Source organism: Alexandromys fortis, unplaced genomic scaffold, assembly GCF_014885135.2.
Source record: "Alexandromys fortis isolate MF-2015 unplaced genomic scaffold, M_Fortis_MF-2015_v1.1 scaffold_2_1_26212458, whole genome shotgun sequence".
In the NCBI taxonomy this organism is placed as follows: domain Eukaryota; kingdom Metazoa; phylum Chordata; class Mammalia; order Rodentia; family Cricetidae; genus Alexandromys; species Alexandromys fortis.
Genome location: NW_026067930.1, coordinates 3,227,654 through 3,244,130, shown reverse-complemented (window position 1 = coordinate 3,244,130; position 16,477 = coordinate 3,227,654). Strand labels below are relative to the sequence as shown.

The 16,477-nt window shown below is 50.6% G+C and overlaps 1 protein-coding gene across 2 annotated transcripts in view; it reads right to left on the bottom strand.

The window, feature by feature from the left end:
- The window catches only part of Slc45a4 (solute carrier family 45 member 4), a 72,126-nt gene that overhangs the window by 7,276 nt on the left and 48,373 nt on the right, over positions 1-16,477 (bottom strand). For both annotated transcript variants that reach the window (XM_050145118.1, XM_050145119.1), the window contains exons 3-7: positions 5,594-5,782; positions 3,711-3,890; positions 2,187-3,256; positions 1,441-1,537; positions 467-678 (exon numbers count right to left, since the gene is read on the bottom strand). In XM_050145118.1, coding sequence (XP_050001075.1) covers positions 467-678; positions 1,441-1,537; positions 2,187-3,256; positions 3,711-3,890; positions 5,594-5,782 — 1,748 coding nt within the window. The remainder of the gene's footprint in view (positions 1-466; positions 679-1,440; positions 1,538-2,186; positions 3,257-3,710; positions 3,891-5,593; positions 5,783-16,477) is intronic.

Below are 16,477 nucleotides of genomic sequence, written 5' to 3'. Positions count from 1 at the left end.
TCCCTGACGCTGGATATATAATTGTGCTCCTCTACACCTGGTTCCAATCACTCTGCAGAGGCCCCAGCAATGACACCTCCGAGGCAGTGGCTAACAGTGGCTCTTCAAATGCTGCAAGAGAGAAGGACACTGAGGCTAGCTTCTACAGCTGGGTCCAACCAAACAGTGAGCTGGGCAGGAAAATGCCCACTAGTGGGGGACATGATGGTAAAGGGGAAGTAGGCAGGGCAGCTTCTTATTCCCAGCTGTGACAGGGCCCAGAACCAGGATGTTCAGAGACGACCTTGTGGCCAAGGAATGATTAAGAGAATGGAAACTGTTGCCTTCATCAGAAGAGAAGACAAGGGGGACAGAAGGGAACTGAGCACAGATGGGGGCCCCTGATGACCAACCAGACCTAAGGCCAAGTAGGGTTCGAAAGTGACCCTATCACCACCTCCACTCAGCACCCACAGGTTTGCTGTACCTCCTTGATGTCATGGTAGTGCCCTAGGAGGGCGTAGGGGCAGTAGGAGATGCTCATGGAGACGATGCCCATGGTGCTGATGGTGATCATGGCCACGTAGACATTGGGAAATAGAGCCATCACAGCAGTGCCCACGGAGAAACCCAGCGTCCCCAACACATAGATGATCTTGATGCTCAGGTCATAGTTGTCCAGGTACTTCTGTAGCAGGGCTGCAGAGAGGGCCACAAGGATCATGACAGAGCTGCTGCCTCCATATACCCCTTACCGCCATCACTGCCACCCTCTGGTTGAACCTAGGCCTTCAGGCATAAAGACCTGCCCACCTGAACCATGCAGCCCATGCCTACCTGTATTCCCAGGGACTCCAGCACTTCTGAAAAAAGTCAGCTCTCTGTGGCCTCCCTGGGCTGCTGACTGCCCACCCAGGTATCCTCGGGGAAAGTTTGGCCCTTCCCTTGTCATTCTGTGTTCCCCAGCACTCTGGGCCAGCCTCAGGATACTGTCTTCTGATTGGATTCTCCCAGGCACCACCTCCTCCAGGAGGAATCTCTTTGTCACCCTGACACTTGGCTGACCTGTCTTGCCCTACCCTCTTCACCTACTTCAGGCAAAGTAGACTTCCACTCCAGGTTCAGACTGAGTGTGTGCAGCTAAGGGAAGGGACTCCAATCCTAACTAAAGCAGTGAAGGATGCTGCCTTAGGACGAGAGCCCATCACCCCACTCATCAGAGCTCCTGTCCTTGGCAGTCTGGACCAGTTCCACTGCCCCTCAGACTGCTGGGCCGCAGCTGGGGTTGTCATGGCAGTGACAACATGTTAAAACACAAGTACAACCACACTAAACAGTGCCATGGAACAAACAGCACATAGATGGCCTCCAAGTGTCAGAAACACCTGATCCCAAGCCACAGCAGCTGACTTTATTGGCTTTTCCTCTATTTAGAAAGCAGTCAGGATCCCCTGATCTCACCTGAGCAGATAGCACCAGTAGCAGCGTAGATGACCAGGCCCCAGCAGCCCATCTTCACGCCAGCATTGTACTTATGCCATAAGGTGGAGTTGGAGGTCTGTTGCAGAGAGAGGAGGTTGTGGGCATTTGCTATCCTCAGGGCAGAAGAAATTACTCTGCATTTCCATGCAGGCAGATTGAGAGTGAGGAGGAGAATCAACCCAAGTCCAGGTCAGTATCTGATAAACTACCTCCAGCCCCTCCCAGTCCACAGGCAACTCTTTCCCACAATGAGAAGTGGAATCCTGCCTGTGGCCCTGAAATAAGGTTGCTCTAGATAGGCAGAAATGAGTCTGAGATGACATGTTAACCCCTGAAAAAGGTGTAACAGACCACTGTGACCACCCACAGGGCCATGGCGCAAGGCAAGAACCACTAGCAGGGCCTGGTAAGAATAAAAATAGGCTGTTACTTTGATAGTGGAGCCAACACTCCATTTATAATATTCAAAGAGGTTCTGGTCCTTTGTGTGAAAGAACCTAGCATTCACAAATGGTCACCATAGACCCCACCATCACAACTTTGTCTCAGCTTGCGCAACTGACCATGCATTTAAGTGTGCACTGGCCAGCTACCTGCTGGGGACCCCCCGGACCCACATGGGCATGTGAGTGCAAGGGCAGTGCATATAGGCTCCCAAGAAGTTCCAGACATTGAGACTGCCTAGTTCTCCTGGGCAGTGAAACTGCTAGTCACAGGGTGCTCACCTGGGGGTCTCCTTCGAAGATAACCCGGCCCATGAAATCAGTATAGAAGACAGCCTCTGCGATGACAGAGAACCAAGTGAGTAGGTGGCAGAGACAGAGCCGCATCAATTCCTTGGGCATCTTCAGCATGGACAGCCATAGCAGGCGCACAGTGGTCTCCGCCTCGCCCTCCTCGCTCTCTGTGTCCCCACTGCAGGCAGTGGCCCCACTCTGGTTGCGGTGCCGGGATCGCTGCCGCTGCTGCAGGTCATACAGGTCACTCATGCTTCGCGATGGCTTGATCAGGACCACTGCATTGGCCCTGCGGTAGCGGTAGCAGTGGGACCCAATCTTACCATAGTAGGAGAAAGTGCTAGAAGCATGCCTGTGGAACATGTGCCTACGCCGCCTCATGGAACCAGACATGACTGAGGGCTTCAAGTCCACTTTAGAGCGGTTACTGAGTGAATCCATTGGTGGGGAACCTCTCCCATTTGGGACTTTAGCTTCATTCAAGTGATTATCAAGCAAGGTGTCGTCCTCCTTGGTGGACTCCCTGAGGAACGTAGACAGGCGGGGCAGCTTGGCCCTCAGGAGCTCCTGGCTGGTGCTCTGGGGGGTGCTGGGATAGGAAGCATCGTGGAAGATGGAGGGCTCTATGTCATGCAGGAAGAGCAGTTCAGGCTCCATGTCCAGGGTGGCATCAGGCATGTGCAGCACCGAGTCACTCTTGCTGCGCACGATGTCCACGTCGAGGTAGTCCAGGGACAGTTCGTGCTCTGACTGCACCTCATCTGGGAACAGGGGGCTGCCGTCCTGCACACCCCCACCGAGGGAGCTGAGGCGGATAGCAGGGGCTGGGGCACTAGGCTGGACACTGGTGCTGGGCAGGGTGGCATCCTCAGGACTGCGGTCCTGCTGTGGGCTGTACTGTTCCTCCTCAATGCTAAAGAGGTGCAGGGCCACTGACACTGAAAAGATGATGGCAGCAAAGAAGAACAGCACCTGGTTCTGTGTGCGGAACCAGTCACCTAGGAAGGTTGGTGTCCAGTCCAGCCCACCCAGCACGTAGCCAACAGCCCCACCAAGGCCTGTAGGTAGAGAAGTGACAGTGAGTTTCAGGTCCAACACAGGGCCTTACACAGGGGGACTGGGTTATGTGGCAAATCAGCGAGATGGAGAACCAAAGGACAGTGAAGACAAACACAAGGAAACAACTCTGACAACAGCACAGATCGGAAGACTGGTCTAACATTATTTCTAATCAGAAATACAAGACAAAAGGAGTCTCAGGCCTAGAAGTAACCCCAGCCCACCTGTGTGGTCCCCAGGCAGTGTCAGTGTGGGGTCCTCACCAAATCCACCTGGCAGGCATTATCATCCAGGCAGGCCTTACTCTCTCATAGCCCTCCTCCTCAGTCCCTTAATTCTGCTGGGTTCATGGGTCAGGAGTGAACCATGGTGCTTCCTAAGGTTCCAGCACTGGTCACTGCCACCAAGGAGCAGATTCCTCCCTCCCACCCGGGGCCTGGCATGGTGCTTTACCAGCAGAGAAGGCGTGAATGTTGAGAGCCATATCTTGCTCCTCACTGTCTACCACATCCAGCAGGTAGGCACGGATGGGCCCCTCAGTTGCATCGGCACTGAAATCCAAGACCACTACTCCCAGCACCGTGAGAACAATGCCAATGGGCTGCCGGTTGGGAACATCGCCGAGCGCCAGACCTAGACAGAGCATAGGGAAACAGTCAGACTCCAATGCTAACTGCTGGGCTCCTGAGAAAAATGCTTTCAGGACAGCAGTAAGCTTCATCCTATTCTGTGGTTTGTGGGTGTACTCCTCTGTTCAGCCTCCAAGAGTTCCTTCTTTTAAAAAATATTTATTTTATTATGGATGTTTTGCCTGCATGTATGGCTGTTCACCTCTTGCATGCTTGATACCTGCAGAGGTCAGAAGAAGGCATCCTATCTTTTGGAAGTGGAGTTAGAGATGGTTGTAAGCTACCATGTGGATGCTGGGACTTTAACTTGGGTCTTCTGTAAGAGCAGCAATGATAAGCTTTCTCTCTTCCCTCATAGTTTTTCAAGTAAAAAGGGAAACGTTTCCTGTTCCTCTGTCCATTAGCAGCAGTGGCCAGACCAGCTGGTAAGACAACTGGCATCAACTGCAGTGGCTGTGCAAGGGCCACCACCTCCACTGCTCTAAAGAAGCCATTTCCTCCTCTTCCCACCAACCCAAGCTCCCTTGCTGCTCCCTGAGCTGGTTGGCTCTGCCTCAGCATCCAAGCTAGGCACAGGCTTTAAGTTTATACAGATCTAAGTAGGAACATATAGCCTCAGAAGGCACTGAGAACCTCTGAGAAGGCTGCCCTCATACACCAAGTCTTACCTGATTGGGGAACCTGCCTGGACCCAGAGATCAATACCCAGCCCTGGACGGCTCATACTGGGACCAACCTTCAGGACTAGAGGTGGGGCAAAGACAGGCCTGGCCATGAAGTACAGTCCTCTGACTGAACCTCAACCCGCTGGGTCATGGGTTGCCCAGGAGGCCCACTGGCAAGAGAGTTGGTGCCTACAGGCTGGCTACCTGTGGCCAGGACCATCCCAGGAATGATCTCTATACATGTCACTGCGAACACTTTCAGGTGACTTTGACAGGCCCAAGGCCAGCAGCAAATGCCAGGAAAGTGGCAACCCCAAATTCCTAGATAGGAGCAGTTTCTGGTAGAGGAGGCTGCCTTGTGCAGGTAGGAATTAGCAAGGAGATACTCCAGCCAGGAGGGGAATGAACCAAAGCTGCTACAGACTGTCCCCTATCCTGGTCCTGAGGATCTGTGGGTCCCCATGGAGGTGGTAGTCTCCTGGGACCCTCTGTCAACAGTCCTGCTGCCACTGGAACTTGGGCAGACCTGTGCTTCAGAAACCACACTGTGCTCCTTCACTCGCTGAGCCAAAAAAACAAGGCATTGTTTCCACTAGTTCTGAAGGGTGCCCGCAAGGCAGAAAATATTTTCCCACACGGAGTGGCTTTAATTAAAAACAAAACAACAGAAAGAAGCAAAACAACACATGAGGCATGAACCAAGAAAACAAACAGCAAACTGGGTTCTGGACATTTTCACTACCACGTCTAAGAAAAGGAGAACAAAAAAAAGAAAAGATAATTTTTGAAATCGCTCTGGAAACAGGACGTGGTGTCAGACGCGCATTAAAACAAGCCATCACAACAGGAAACGTTTCCCTGTGAACAGGTTCCTCCAGCTTTCCCATGTGGGGCCAGCTCTACTACCAAGCTCCCCACTGCAGTCTCCACCAGGAGGCCCCCAGCGGCCCAAGCCGGACCCTGCACACAGTGACCTAGTTAAGTCACCAGATAAGATAAGGCCCCCAAAGCATGCACTAGTGTAAGCTCAGCAAAAACTCACCGATGGCAGAGCCATTGAGGAAAAGTGCAACACCGATGAGGACCCCCACACACAGCACAAGGATGAAGGGCCGCCGGCGGCCCCAGCTCAGGGTACACCGGTCACTTGCAGAGCCAATAAGCGGTGTGAAGATGAGGCCGAGGACGGGGCTCAGGAACCAGGTGAGGCTGTAGTACTGCTCAGGGAGGCCTGCAGGGACACACAGTCTGTCACTCATCACACATACACACCACACATAAACACATACTCTTGCCCCCTCAAGTCTCCTCAGGATACACCTTTTCTCGGAGTGTCTTTTGGCTCTGAGGATGCTAAACAAAATGTACTCCAGACCTTGGACCAGTACTGGGCTCTGTCTTCAGGGCCACCATGCTTAGCAGGGCTGAGCTGCTGCAAAGTCCTTCAGTGCCCCGTCTCTCCATATCATACTATGCAAGTGACATAGTGGCTACAACTGCAGGAATAATAAGAGTCACTTAACTCTGGACCTTACTGGGGAAAAATATCACAGAAGGTCTTACCAAGACCCTACAGAGCCACCAAGACCCTCAGTTACCTTGGCAGTGAGTGCCCCCAAGCACTGGGGTGGTATAAAGCCACACGTAACCAGCTGGAGCCAAGGGGCCACAGCCAGTACCCAATGCCCCTTCTTCCATTTAGTTTTTCTAACTGTCCAGTCATGGCACAGCAAATGTGGTAGCCATAGGATAGACCTGGGTAGCCTGACACCAGAGTCTATACCACCTCCCTGTCACGTAAATTCTAATGTGGTGTCAACAGAGCAGATGAAGGATGATGGTCCTGACACAGGCCAGAGTACTGCACAGCAACTAGAATGTACTTGCACAGCTGCCAGCAGTTCCCATGAGCCTCTCTCTAGACCACAGAGATCCTTGCTCATGAGCACATACCACACCACTCCCTTGAGTGACGGCCAAAGCCTCACAGAGGAATCTGCTACTACAAGTCAGAGTGCTGGTTATCCTTACGAAGGCAGTGACTGGCCACTTGGGTGAGCAATGGCACACCATATGTCCTGGATGTGACTGGGAGGCTCTGAGTGACAGCACAACTCTCCCCATTTTACAACAACCCATAGTTTGTTTAAAATTTAAAGGGCCTGGCACGTCACCACTTCATCAGACAAGCATTTCACACTCTAAGGACACTGAGGAAACAGACTCATGTTGAGCTGGCAAGGAAAATAAATGTTGCGTGGGAGGAGGGCAAGTGTAAGGGAGGAAGCACCTTGCAGAACCCCTTGCCATCACGCCATTCGGTACCAGGGCACTGTGCCAGGGTCTAAGGTATGTGTTCTGACCTCTGCAGCCGCGCCTGGCCACAGGAAGGCTAGATCTGTTCCCATCCCAAGTCAGCAGAACAGACAAGATTCAGGAAACTAGAGTTTGCCCAGTGAGTTCTGTCGGACAAGCCGGTGGGAATGGTATGAGCTCTTCAGCCTTACTAGGCAAGGCACTCAAGAAGCCAAGGCTGTTCTTGGCCATATTACCCTTGTCTGCCTTCAGAAATAACCGTGTCACATGCCCTGTGTCTCAGTACAACCCCTATTCAAAACGACCTAGAGTGAGCAAGGCCAGTCTGGGGTTCAGAGGAAAGAGATGTGCCATGAGCCTCCCACGGGTCACACCACCAACTCAAAGTAAACAAGGAGCCCAAATCATTCCTGTGTGCATGGGACATCTTTATGGGACACTTTAGCAGGCTTGCCCTCTCCTGCTTAGGGCAACCCTCTTGCTGTCACTGTGCCAACACCTGGGGAATAGGGGAGGGCTATCCATTCAGGAGGTACCACTGCCTTCTGCTGCCCACAGTGCCTACCCAACCCTGAATACAGGGTTCCATGCTATATAGACCCAGAAGTCCTGGTTTGTTCCAGTCAGGCTATGGCTCCCTGGGGACACTGAGACCAACAAGTCCTCTTGTCCCTTTTCCAATCAAGAGCCAGACAGGACATATAGAGGTTTGCTGACTCGATCAAGTTGTGAGACAAGGCCCGCATGGGCCAGGACCTTTCTCTGTCCACAGTCCCTCCTTAGAACTGATACTGTGCTGTCTCTTAGCAAAGACCTTTAACCCAGGTGCTCTCACTGGCCGGAACTCTCCCTGTAAGGTGACAGTGACAACATCAACAGAGGCTGGCATCATATCAGTAGGTCCAGGCATCAGCCCCTAGGAACACAGACTTCAGCAAAGTCACATTGGCAGATGACACATACAGGTAGACAGGAGTCGCAGAAGACTGACATATTCATAAGTCTGTAGCATCTAGCAAAGGGACAGGAAGTACCTCAGACAGTGGGAAAGACAGGTCCAGATATTCATCTGAGCACACAGATGGGAAAATAATGTGCTTCCCATCTCTAGTGTAGACTACAGATGAGTAGTTTACTACAGAACTCGACAGACTAGAGGAGAACAATAGATGCTCTCACAGAAGATAAACAGACAGTGCAGGCTCTAGAGCAAGGTGTCCAACTTGATGACACTTTGACATGACACTGCTATCTCTAGCTGTCCTATGCATCCATCTATTGGCCACAGGGTGTGCACATATTGTGTTGAACAAAAGGCCCTGCTGCACCCACAATGGCCTTTGAAGCAGCCAAGAGCTGGTTACTGAGTGTGGTCATGTACCGACACTTACTGGGGCAGCAAATGAGAGTCAGTGAAAAGTACTGGCTCCTCCAGGTGGGCATGGCGAGCAGGAGGCTGGCCGGGAATAGGGATAGGAGACCTTGGACCAGCTGTCACTACTTCTGCAGGAACTGAGAGCTGTAGCCACCACAGCCCAAAAGCTATGATTCCAGAACAGGTGAGCAAACTCTGCTGCCCAAGATCATGCTGCCTTCTACACAGATCTTACAAAAAAATGAAAAATGTATAGCTCAATAAAATCAATTTAAAAAAGACAAGAAAAAAATGGCTGTGATACTTTCTGACACAAAAAGTTTACGGAGGGGCTGGAGAGATGACTCAGTGGTTAAGAGGACTGAATGCTCTTCCAGAGGACCTGGCATTTATGACAGCCCATAACTATCCCTAACTCCAGTCTCAGGTGATCTGACACCTTCTTCTGGCCTCCGTGAGTACCAGGCATACATGTGGTACAAAGACATATTTGTAGACAAAACACCCAGACACATAAAAATAAATTAACTAAAAAACAAAAAAAGCTTATAAAATTCGTTTCAATATCCATCGGTAAAGTCTAATGCACAGCCACTCCATCTGTTGGCATCTGGGGCTGCTCACTCACTGGCTCCAGGGGCAGAGACAAGAACTGGACTATGAGCTGTCAATCTTAACACAAGGCCTTCGTCTTCTATAGTTCTGATAAATATCATGATAAAAAAGCAAATCGGGGAGGAAAGGGCTTATTTCAACTTACAATTTTCAGTTCATAATTCATCACTGAGGGAAGTCACGGTAGGAACTCAAGGCAGGACTGGAGACAGGAAATGATGCAGAAGCCGTGGAGGAACTCTGCTTCCTGGCTTTTTTTTTTTTTTTTAATACAACTTAGGATCACCTGCACAGGACTGATAATACCCATAATGGCCTGGGTCATGTCAATCATGAATCAGGTCACTCTAATTGAGGCATTTTCTCAATTGAAGTTCCTCTACCCAGATAACTCTAGCTTGAGTCAAGCTGACAAAAAATCAACTAGGACACCCCTGAAGAACGGCCATGCCTTTCTGTACTGTTGGGTCTGCCTCTGCTCTACTCTACCACTGCTCAAGTAGGAATGTTAGCTACAATGTTAAGCTCCACATTTTGGCCTCGATTCTTGCCAGTTTTTGCTATATTCATTAGGAATGTCATGGCTGGCCACTCAGCTGACACTACTGTGTTCCACAGTACCTGTGACAGGATAATGACCAGTCATACCAGTACTCGACCTCAAGTTCACTCCTGGAAGAGGTACAGACCTGTACAGGGTGAGACCTCCACATGATGCTAGCAGCCATAGGGTGGTGGTTGCTTGCTAGAGAGCCTGGTGATATACCAGGTACTGCACTGTGTACTGGAGGAATGCAGAAACATGACTAGGCAATCTTGTGTTTAGCTGTGCAAGGTTGAGGGGTGGCATCATTGGCTATAGACATTCAGAGCTGTGCAAAGCAAAGAGAGCAGCCAAGGACACAAGCACAGGGACAAAAATAGCACCAGTGGTGACATTATAGCAGTTTGGTTTTTGTTGTTGTTGTTGTTTGTTTGTTTTGTTTTGTTTTGTCATGCCAGTCTACCCAGAAGTCTATTTTAGACTCCAGACCCTGGCCCCAAGGAGATCAAACGCCCTGTTTCAGCTACATGTATGGAGACTACCGAGTCATAGTTAAAGCTCCCTGCCCCAGAACTGGCTCTAACCAGGTGACAGCACTGTTCCATCACACAGGCAAGTTAACACTTCCCATCGCATCTCCAGAGCTGCCCAGGATGAGCAAGGGGTGCTGCCACCCCCAACACTCGGCTGCCAGCACGTCCCTGGGATGTCTCAGCCAGGCAATTCCCAGCAAAGCCCTAAACAAACAGAAAGCCGGTCCCTAGTAAATAATTTTGGTTTTTTCCAGGCAAAGGTTGAACAACAATGGTGGGACCCGGAAGGTTCCCTGTTCACAGGAAATACTCACTGTGTCACTATGTGTACATGGGACAGCCCACTGCAATGCTTAGGTCACATGCAGAGGTTTCTATTCACAAGGACATTTTTGATAAACTGGTATTTTGTGGGGGAGGGAGGCTGGGAAAGTGGCCTATAAATATTTAACAAAACAAAAGGTCCAGGATGGAAATAGGAACTCATTCTTTCTCTCAATGGACAAGCCTGCCAGGCCAGATAGGTTTGTACTCCTGGACAAAACCCCAAGATAACATGCACTGGTGAGAAGAAGTTCTTCGTGGGAAAACCTCAGCATCCTTGAGTGACCTCAGGAATCTTAAACAGCAAGCTCACTGTGAGCCCATTTCAGGATGGCCTTGCTAAGGCTACAGCGTGGAAAGAATGGGCCCTTTCCATAGGCCAGGTCGTGGTCACCTGCTGCCATACCAGAACCAAAGCAAGGTCTGCTGAGACACTGGGTGTTAAAGTACATCCTACCAGGTGACAGGGGGTAACATAATGCCTGGATCCTAACACTGGGGCCTCCCTGGGCAGGGAGGGTCTGGAAGAATGCACATCTCCGGCTAAAGGCAGGGCCACAGAGTTTCAAAGAACATTCTGAAGTAACCAGTGCCTTGGGAAGACAAGAAAAGAATAAAACTAGAAGCTACTCAGGTGGTTTTTCCTAGCTCTGGTTCAAAGGATTGCCTCTCAACTGTCACATGTCACCTCTAAGCTTCTACACCCACAGCCCGGAGGGATTCACAGCTCAGTTACACAGTTGTAAGAAAGTGTTCAGGGAGGAAGGCAAATGCCTACCATCCTAGTTCTTAGAAGGTGGAGGTAAGATAATCAGGAGTTCATGGCCATCCTTGGCTATACAGCCAGTTCAAGGCTAGCCTGGGCCACACGAGAGCCTGTCTTAAGAGACTCCCCCCACCCCCCGATTTCCTCTCCAAAGAGAAAGAAAGCAGGGGCTCAGGGAGTCCACTTGCTCTGGGTGAACAGATCCCCATGAATGCCCACACTGTACTGCAGACACAGCTGTCTGAGGACAATGCAGACAGGTCTGACCCCAAGTCACTGGTTCAGACTAGGATGCAGGCTAGGAAAGCTCTGAAGCTAAAGACACTTAATGGACACATATCCATCACCAAGCCCATGGCCAAGTGCTGAACTCTCTTCCATGTAGAGCAAGATGTATGGAGGAAATTAATCACTTCCAGGGTCCACACCGCGGCCAGTTAGTTTCTGAACCGACATGAGACTAAGGGGTCCTTGCACCACCACCCCCATAGCTGCACAAAGGTTGAGAACCCTATGGCACCCGGCTCCTAAAAGAAATGGGTCCTGAGCACCTGTAGGAAAAGGCTCTGGCGGGTAGGGCACAGAGGCTGTGAGGCAGGGTCTGTCTGGTGCCCTCCTCCCTCTTCAACCTCATTCAGGACTAAGAATGCTGCATCAGGGATGTGGGTATCAACGTATAACTTTCCTATGAAATCAAGTCTCACACATACCCAGGTAATTCAATACTATCTTCCCCACTTCCTGGAAAAAGCTGACAGGACAGCGATGCTTGGAAAGATGTCATACACATCGTACTATTTTCCCAAATGAAACTCAACATGCCCAACAATAGTACCAGGAGGAACAAGCCTGTTCCATGCTGGGAACCTGGGTATGGGTGTTGGAGAGGTCTCCTTGGCTTTGCTAGTAAGTAGCAGTGGCACCCAATGAGGTGCTCCCACTGCCTTACCCTCCACTTCATTTAGAAGATGGGGTGAGGTATACACCTGAGGATCTATTGACACAGGCGGCACAGAGAGCTCCCCCCTACACACAGCCACCATCAGCATGAGTCACTCCACCCAGCAGGCATACACTGTCATGCTTGGCAGCAGGAAAACAGACAAAGCAGCCTGGGACAGGGGTTTACCTAGGAGCAGGAAGGAATGTCTTACCAGATGTCAGTGGGTAGTAGTACTGAGGATGATGGAGTAGTACTGAGGATGATGGAGTAGTACTGAGCTGGTCTGAGTCCAAGGAAAAGATAGTCAGATAGTGGAAGTGAGTAGCTCAAGACAAGCTTCCAGAGAGGAAGGAGAGTCAGAGACTTTATAGGTTATGTCAGTGACCAGGACTCTGGAAAGGAAGTATAAGTGGAAGGCAACTGACCCCTAGATGGAAGCTTGGGTGGCTCTGTGTGTGTGTGTGTGTGTGTGTGTGTGTGTGTGTGTGTGTGTGTGTGTGTGGAGGGGGTCCTCTGGTACCTTTAGGAGCATAGTCTTCTTATGGTTCTGCTTATGTGTAAGTGTGACTAGGCTACTCTGTGCTAGACATCTATTTGTGTGGCACTGTACACAGGAGCAATACAGGTGCAGGGCACGTCCCCGCCTCAATAACATCCTCTGAATCTGGCACTTGTGAGGACTGTGCCAGGAAGGCAAAGGAAAACCTAGGGCAATACTTACTTTCACCTAGGTTTGAGCAAAGTAGCCTGGAATTTTGCCTCCATTCCCAGGCACCTTTTTCTGACCTTTGGAAGAGCAGCCTTTCCTTTTCCATGTCTAGGGCTGAAAAGAGCCCAGAGAAGACCTAGGGCAAGGCAAAGGACACCACAGCCCTGCTTGGAGGGAAGGAATGTTGGAGGAGAGGAGTCATGGAAACCTGCAGGCCAGTCAGGTGGGCAAGATTCAGGTGCCAGGGAAGCCTCGAAGACTTCGGTGGGAAGGTGTGTGGCACCAGAAGGATAGACAAGCTGATTTATGGGGTTCAGAAACACTTGTGTCTAAGGATCCATAAAGTCCCCCAAGATCAAAGGCCACAGAACAAATGAAACATACCCCGAGTCACTGGGAAGCCTCCACCTGGCTTGGTGGCCCTGTTGAAGGTGAACTGGTTGAAAGGATGCCACAGGCCCTGACAGTACTTTCGCTTCCAAAGTCCCCATTTCCTCAGAGAGGCCATGAAAAATGGGTCTGGAGGCCTGTTCCCTGCCTCCCTCCACACCACCCTTCTGGGTATTACTGTGCCCATTCATCCAAACTGGTCTCAGACTTTTTTTTTTTAATTTATTTTTATTTTATGTGCATTAGTGTTTTGCTTGCATATATGTCTGTGTAGGGGTGTTGGGTCCCCTGGAACTGGAGTTACAGGCAGTTGTGAGTTGCCATGTGGTTGCTGCGAATTGAACTAGGACCTGTGGAAGAACAACCAGTGCTCTTAACCACTGAGCCATCTCCCCAGCCCTGGTCTCAGACATTCTAACAGCACCTGTATCCCCTGGTAGGTGTTCCAGAGGTGGGTGGGCTGTGTACTGTGAACTCTTTAAGCACATCAGCAGCACCACTGCCTCTGAAGCACCACTCAAGTGTCCCGTGCTGGCATAACTACCCTTCACCAGGTGACCACGTCTCCTTGTTTGCCCTTCTTGAGCATCAGGAAATCTGGCATGCCTGGGGATACTCTCAAAATGGCTATGTAAAGTGAAACAGACTCTTTAATACTGAGTTTGTAACTGTTTCATCTCCTGTGCAGGTCAAACACCTCTGCCCAGTGATGCACATCCCCAATGTTCCCCAATTCTGTCTTTGAGAGACAACAGGAAGACTCCAGCCAGAGGGAATTCGGGGCAAACCCCACAACCTCTGCCTCAAGCCAACTGTACAGTCGTGCTCACTTACAGCCTTTCTTTTCTGCAAAGCAGCAGTCCAGGTGACATGTCCAGTGTCCAGGCAAGCCCCATGGCTTTGGGCAGCCATGTCACTTCCATGCCAGGTACACTGCCCAGCACCAACAGGCAGGCGCTTAGTAAGAGTCTGACAAAAAAAATAACAGCATACGGAATTCCTTGGGAAAAATGACTGCGGTGACTATTTCATTGTTTGTTAAACACAATGATCTGAAAAACAAGGAAATCCAGACTTCCCTCCAAAACACAGTACCGAGCACAAGCTGCTTCCCCGTCACTGTGACCACAATTGGGGAGTTACTTTGCCCCATCCTCCACATGCACACCACGCATGTACACACACACAAGATGCACAGAGGACTGTCCCTTAGAGCATCCCAGTTCTGTCTGTATGGAGGAGGCCAACTGCAGGTGGCAAAGGCACTCTTCAGTCTTTCTTAGGTCTCTGGGAGGTGGGAAGTCACTGGTGAAATACACACGAAAGTTCTATTTTAACTAGTCAACAGCACACTGCCCCCAGGAAACACTCCCTTCCCTCTCCTTAGCACCCACCACTCTGCCTTTTGTCTACACAGTGTGTGTCCTTTTGCTGCCAGCTTACGTCACTGAGCAGAAGGTCCTCAAGATTCACCTCTCATTGGCCATTTGCCCCCTCAGTGTCACCTTCAGCCTACACTGCTGCAGCCTCACCACAGGGCACACAGCACTCTATAGGGAAGGACCTAGAGACAGCATGTAAGAAGCCTCCGAATGTATGTGATACTTTCTTTTTTTCTTTTTTCTTTTGGTTTTTCGAGACAGGGTTTCTCTGTAGCTTTGGAGCCTGTCCTGGGACTCCCTTTGTAGACCAGGCTGGTCTTGAACTCCCAGAGATCCGCCTGCCTCTGCCTCCCAAGTGCTGGGATTACAGGCGTACAGGCGTGCGCCACCACCGCCCGGCTTGTGATACTTTCCTTAGGGTTCCTGGGGTGGTGATGTGGCACTGTAAACATGCCGACTGAGGTGTGCTGGCCAGGGAGCCTGAGGAAGGAGCCTGTGGCTAAGCGCCCTCATTCCTGCAGTACCCATTCTAGCCCGCCTATGACAGGCACACCAAGTAGCTACCCTTGTAAAGTAGGACAGGGTGCTCCTCAGTTCTTCCTGCCAATGTGACTATTTCAAGACTGATAGCTCCAGGACAATGTTTTTCTTTGAGATGAACTTCTGTTGAACTAGGGGGTGGGGCAGGGGGCACACATGGTACAGCAAGATGGTAAAGTTCTTACCCAACACACTAGGTCCTGAGTTCTACCCCTAGTACTACCTTTCAAAAACGGATGAGACGAGGGGCTCATTCTCTTGCCAGGATGGCTAAAGTTTATAGCTCAAATGATCCTTCTACCCAGCTGGTGCCTTTATTGGGAGTGGGGGTGGTGAAGGTGGTGAGGGTTCTGATGCCGAACTCCAGCACTCAAGCACACTATACATGTATACTGACACTATGCTACACTCACAGCCCTGGGCATTCAAGGGGTAACAAACCAAAGGTGTGCTACCTGCACAAGCTCTTGGATGCTAAGAGTCAAAACAAGAACTCCGTGAGAGGAGTTAAGTGCATCTGAGTGGCAGGAAGGCAGCACTGACAAGGCATGTAGACCCTGCAAGGTAGGGCACAGGAACACCTGCAGAATCTACACAGCGCATGTTACATGTGCATATGCTTGCTATGGACATGCACTGCACTCAGATGCCTCCTGTGGAATGGTGCTTCTCAGTTCTCACCAAGGTTTGCCATGCTTGTGCACTTCAACATGAAAGGGCCGGTCAGAGGCACAGGAAGGCAGCCAGCTTTGGAGGCAGAGTGCTGGGGTCCTAAAAAGGGCTGGACTCAGGTCACAGCCACCCTGCTGACAACTCAGTGCCAGGCTGCTATGGCTGGTATATCAGCATCTTGCTCATGCTTCCAGCCTCCTGATTGTGTCTTATACAACCCCTTGTTGGGACTGAAAGGCACGGAAGGTTGTTTTCATCTTCCAGTGTCTCTGTGTAGACAACTAATAAGGGGCAGGTGCTTCCCATAAGAGAAGAAGTGGGCTCAAGCTTCGGCCAACTGAATCCTAGAAACACACCCGTTCCCCAGGAGCTTCCGCAGAGAGTGTGCTCACAAACTGGTGAGCAGTTCTACTCCCTGCATGTGGGAGACAGTGAACCAGCTTTTCCTCATAAATAATTGGCAGACCTCACTGCCTGCTCTTGGGTGCTACTCTTCTGAACCTTCAACAAGGCAAAGTAGGTAGGCTCTCACACTAGCTCAGTCGTCATTAATGAGTCAAACCCATAGACTACAACAAAAGGCACCCTTTTCTCTGTTATCTGATTTTCCTTTTCCCCTGAGTATACTTCCTGAGCCAAGAGGGAAACAATAAACAGTAGCAGGAGACTGAACTCCTTCTCAAGGGAAGAATTTAACATGGGAACATAGCACAGGAGGGCACCCAACAAGGCTAGGCTGGCTCTCTACAAGTTTCCCATAGACTCCTGAGCAGTGTGCTTCCAAATTTGCCTTTCAAAGGCAGCTGTACTTTCACAT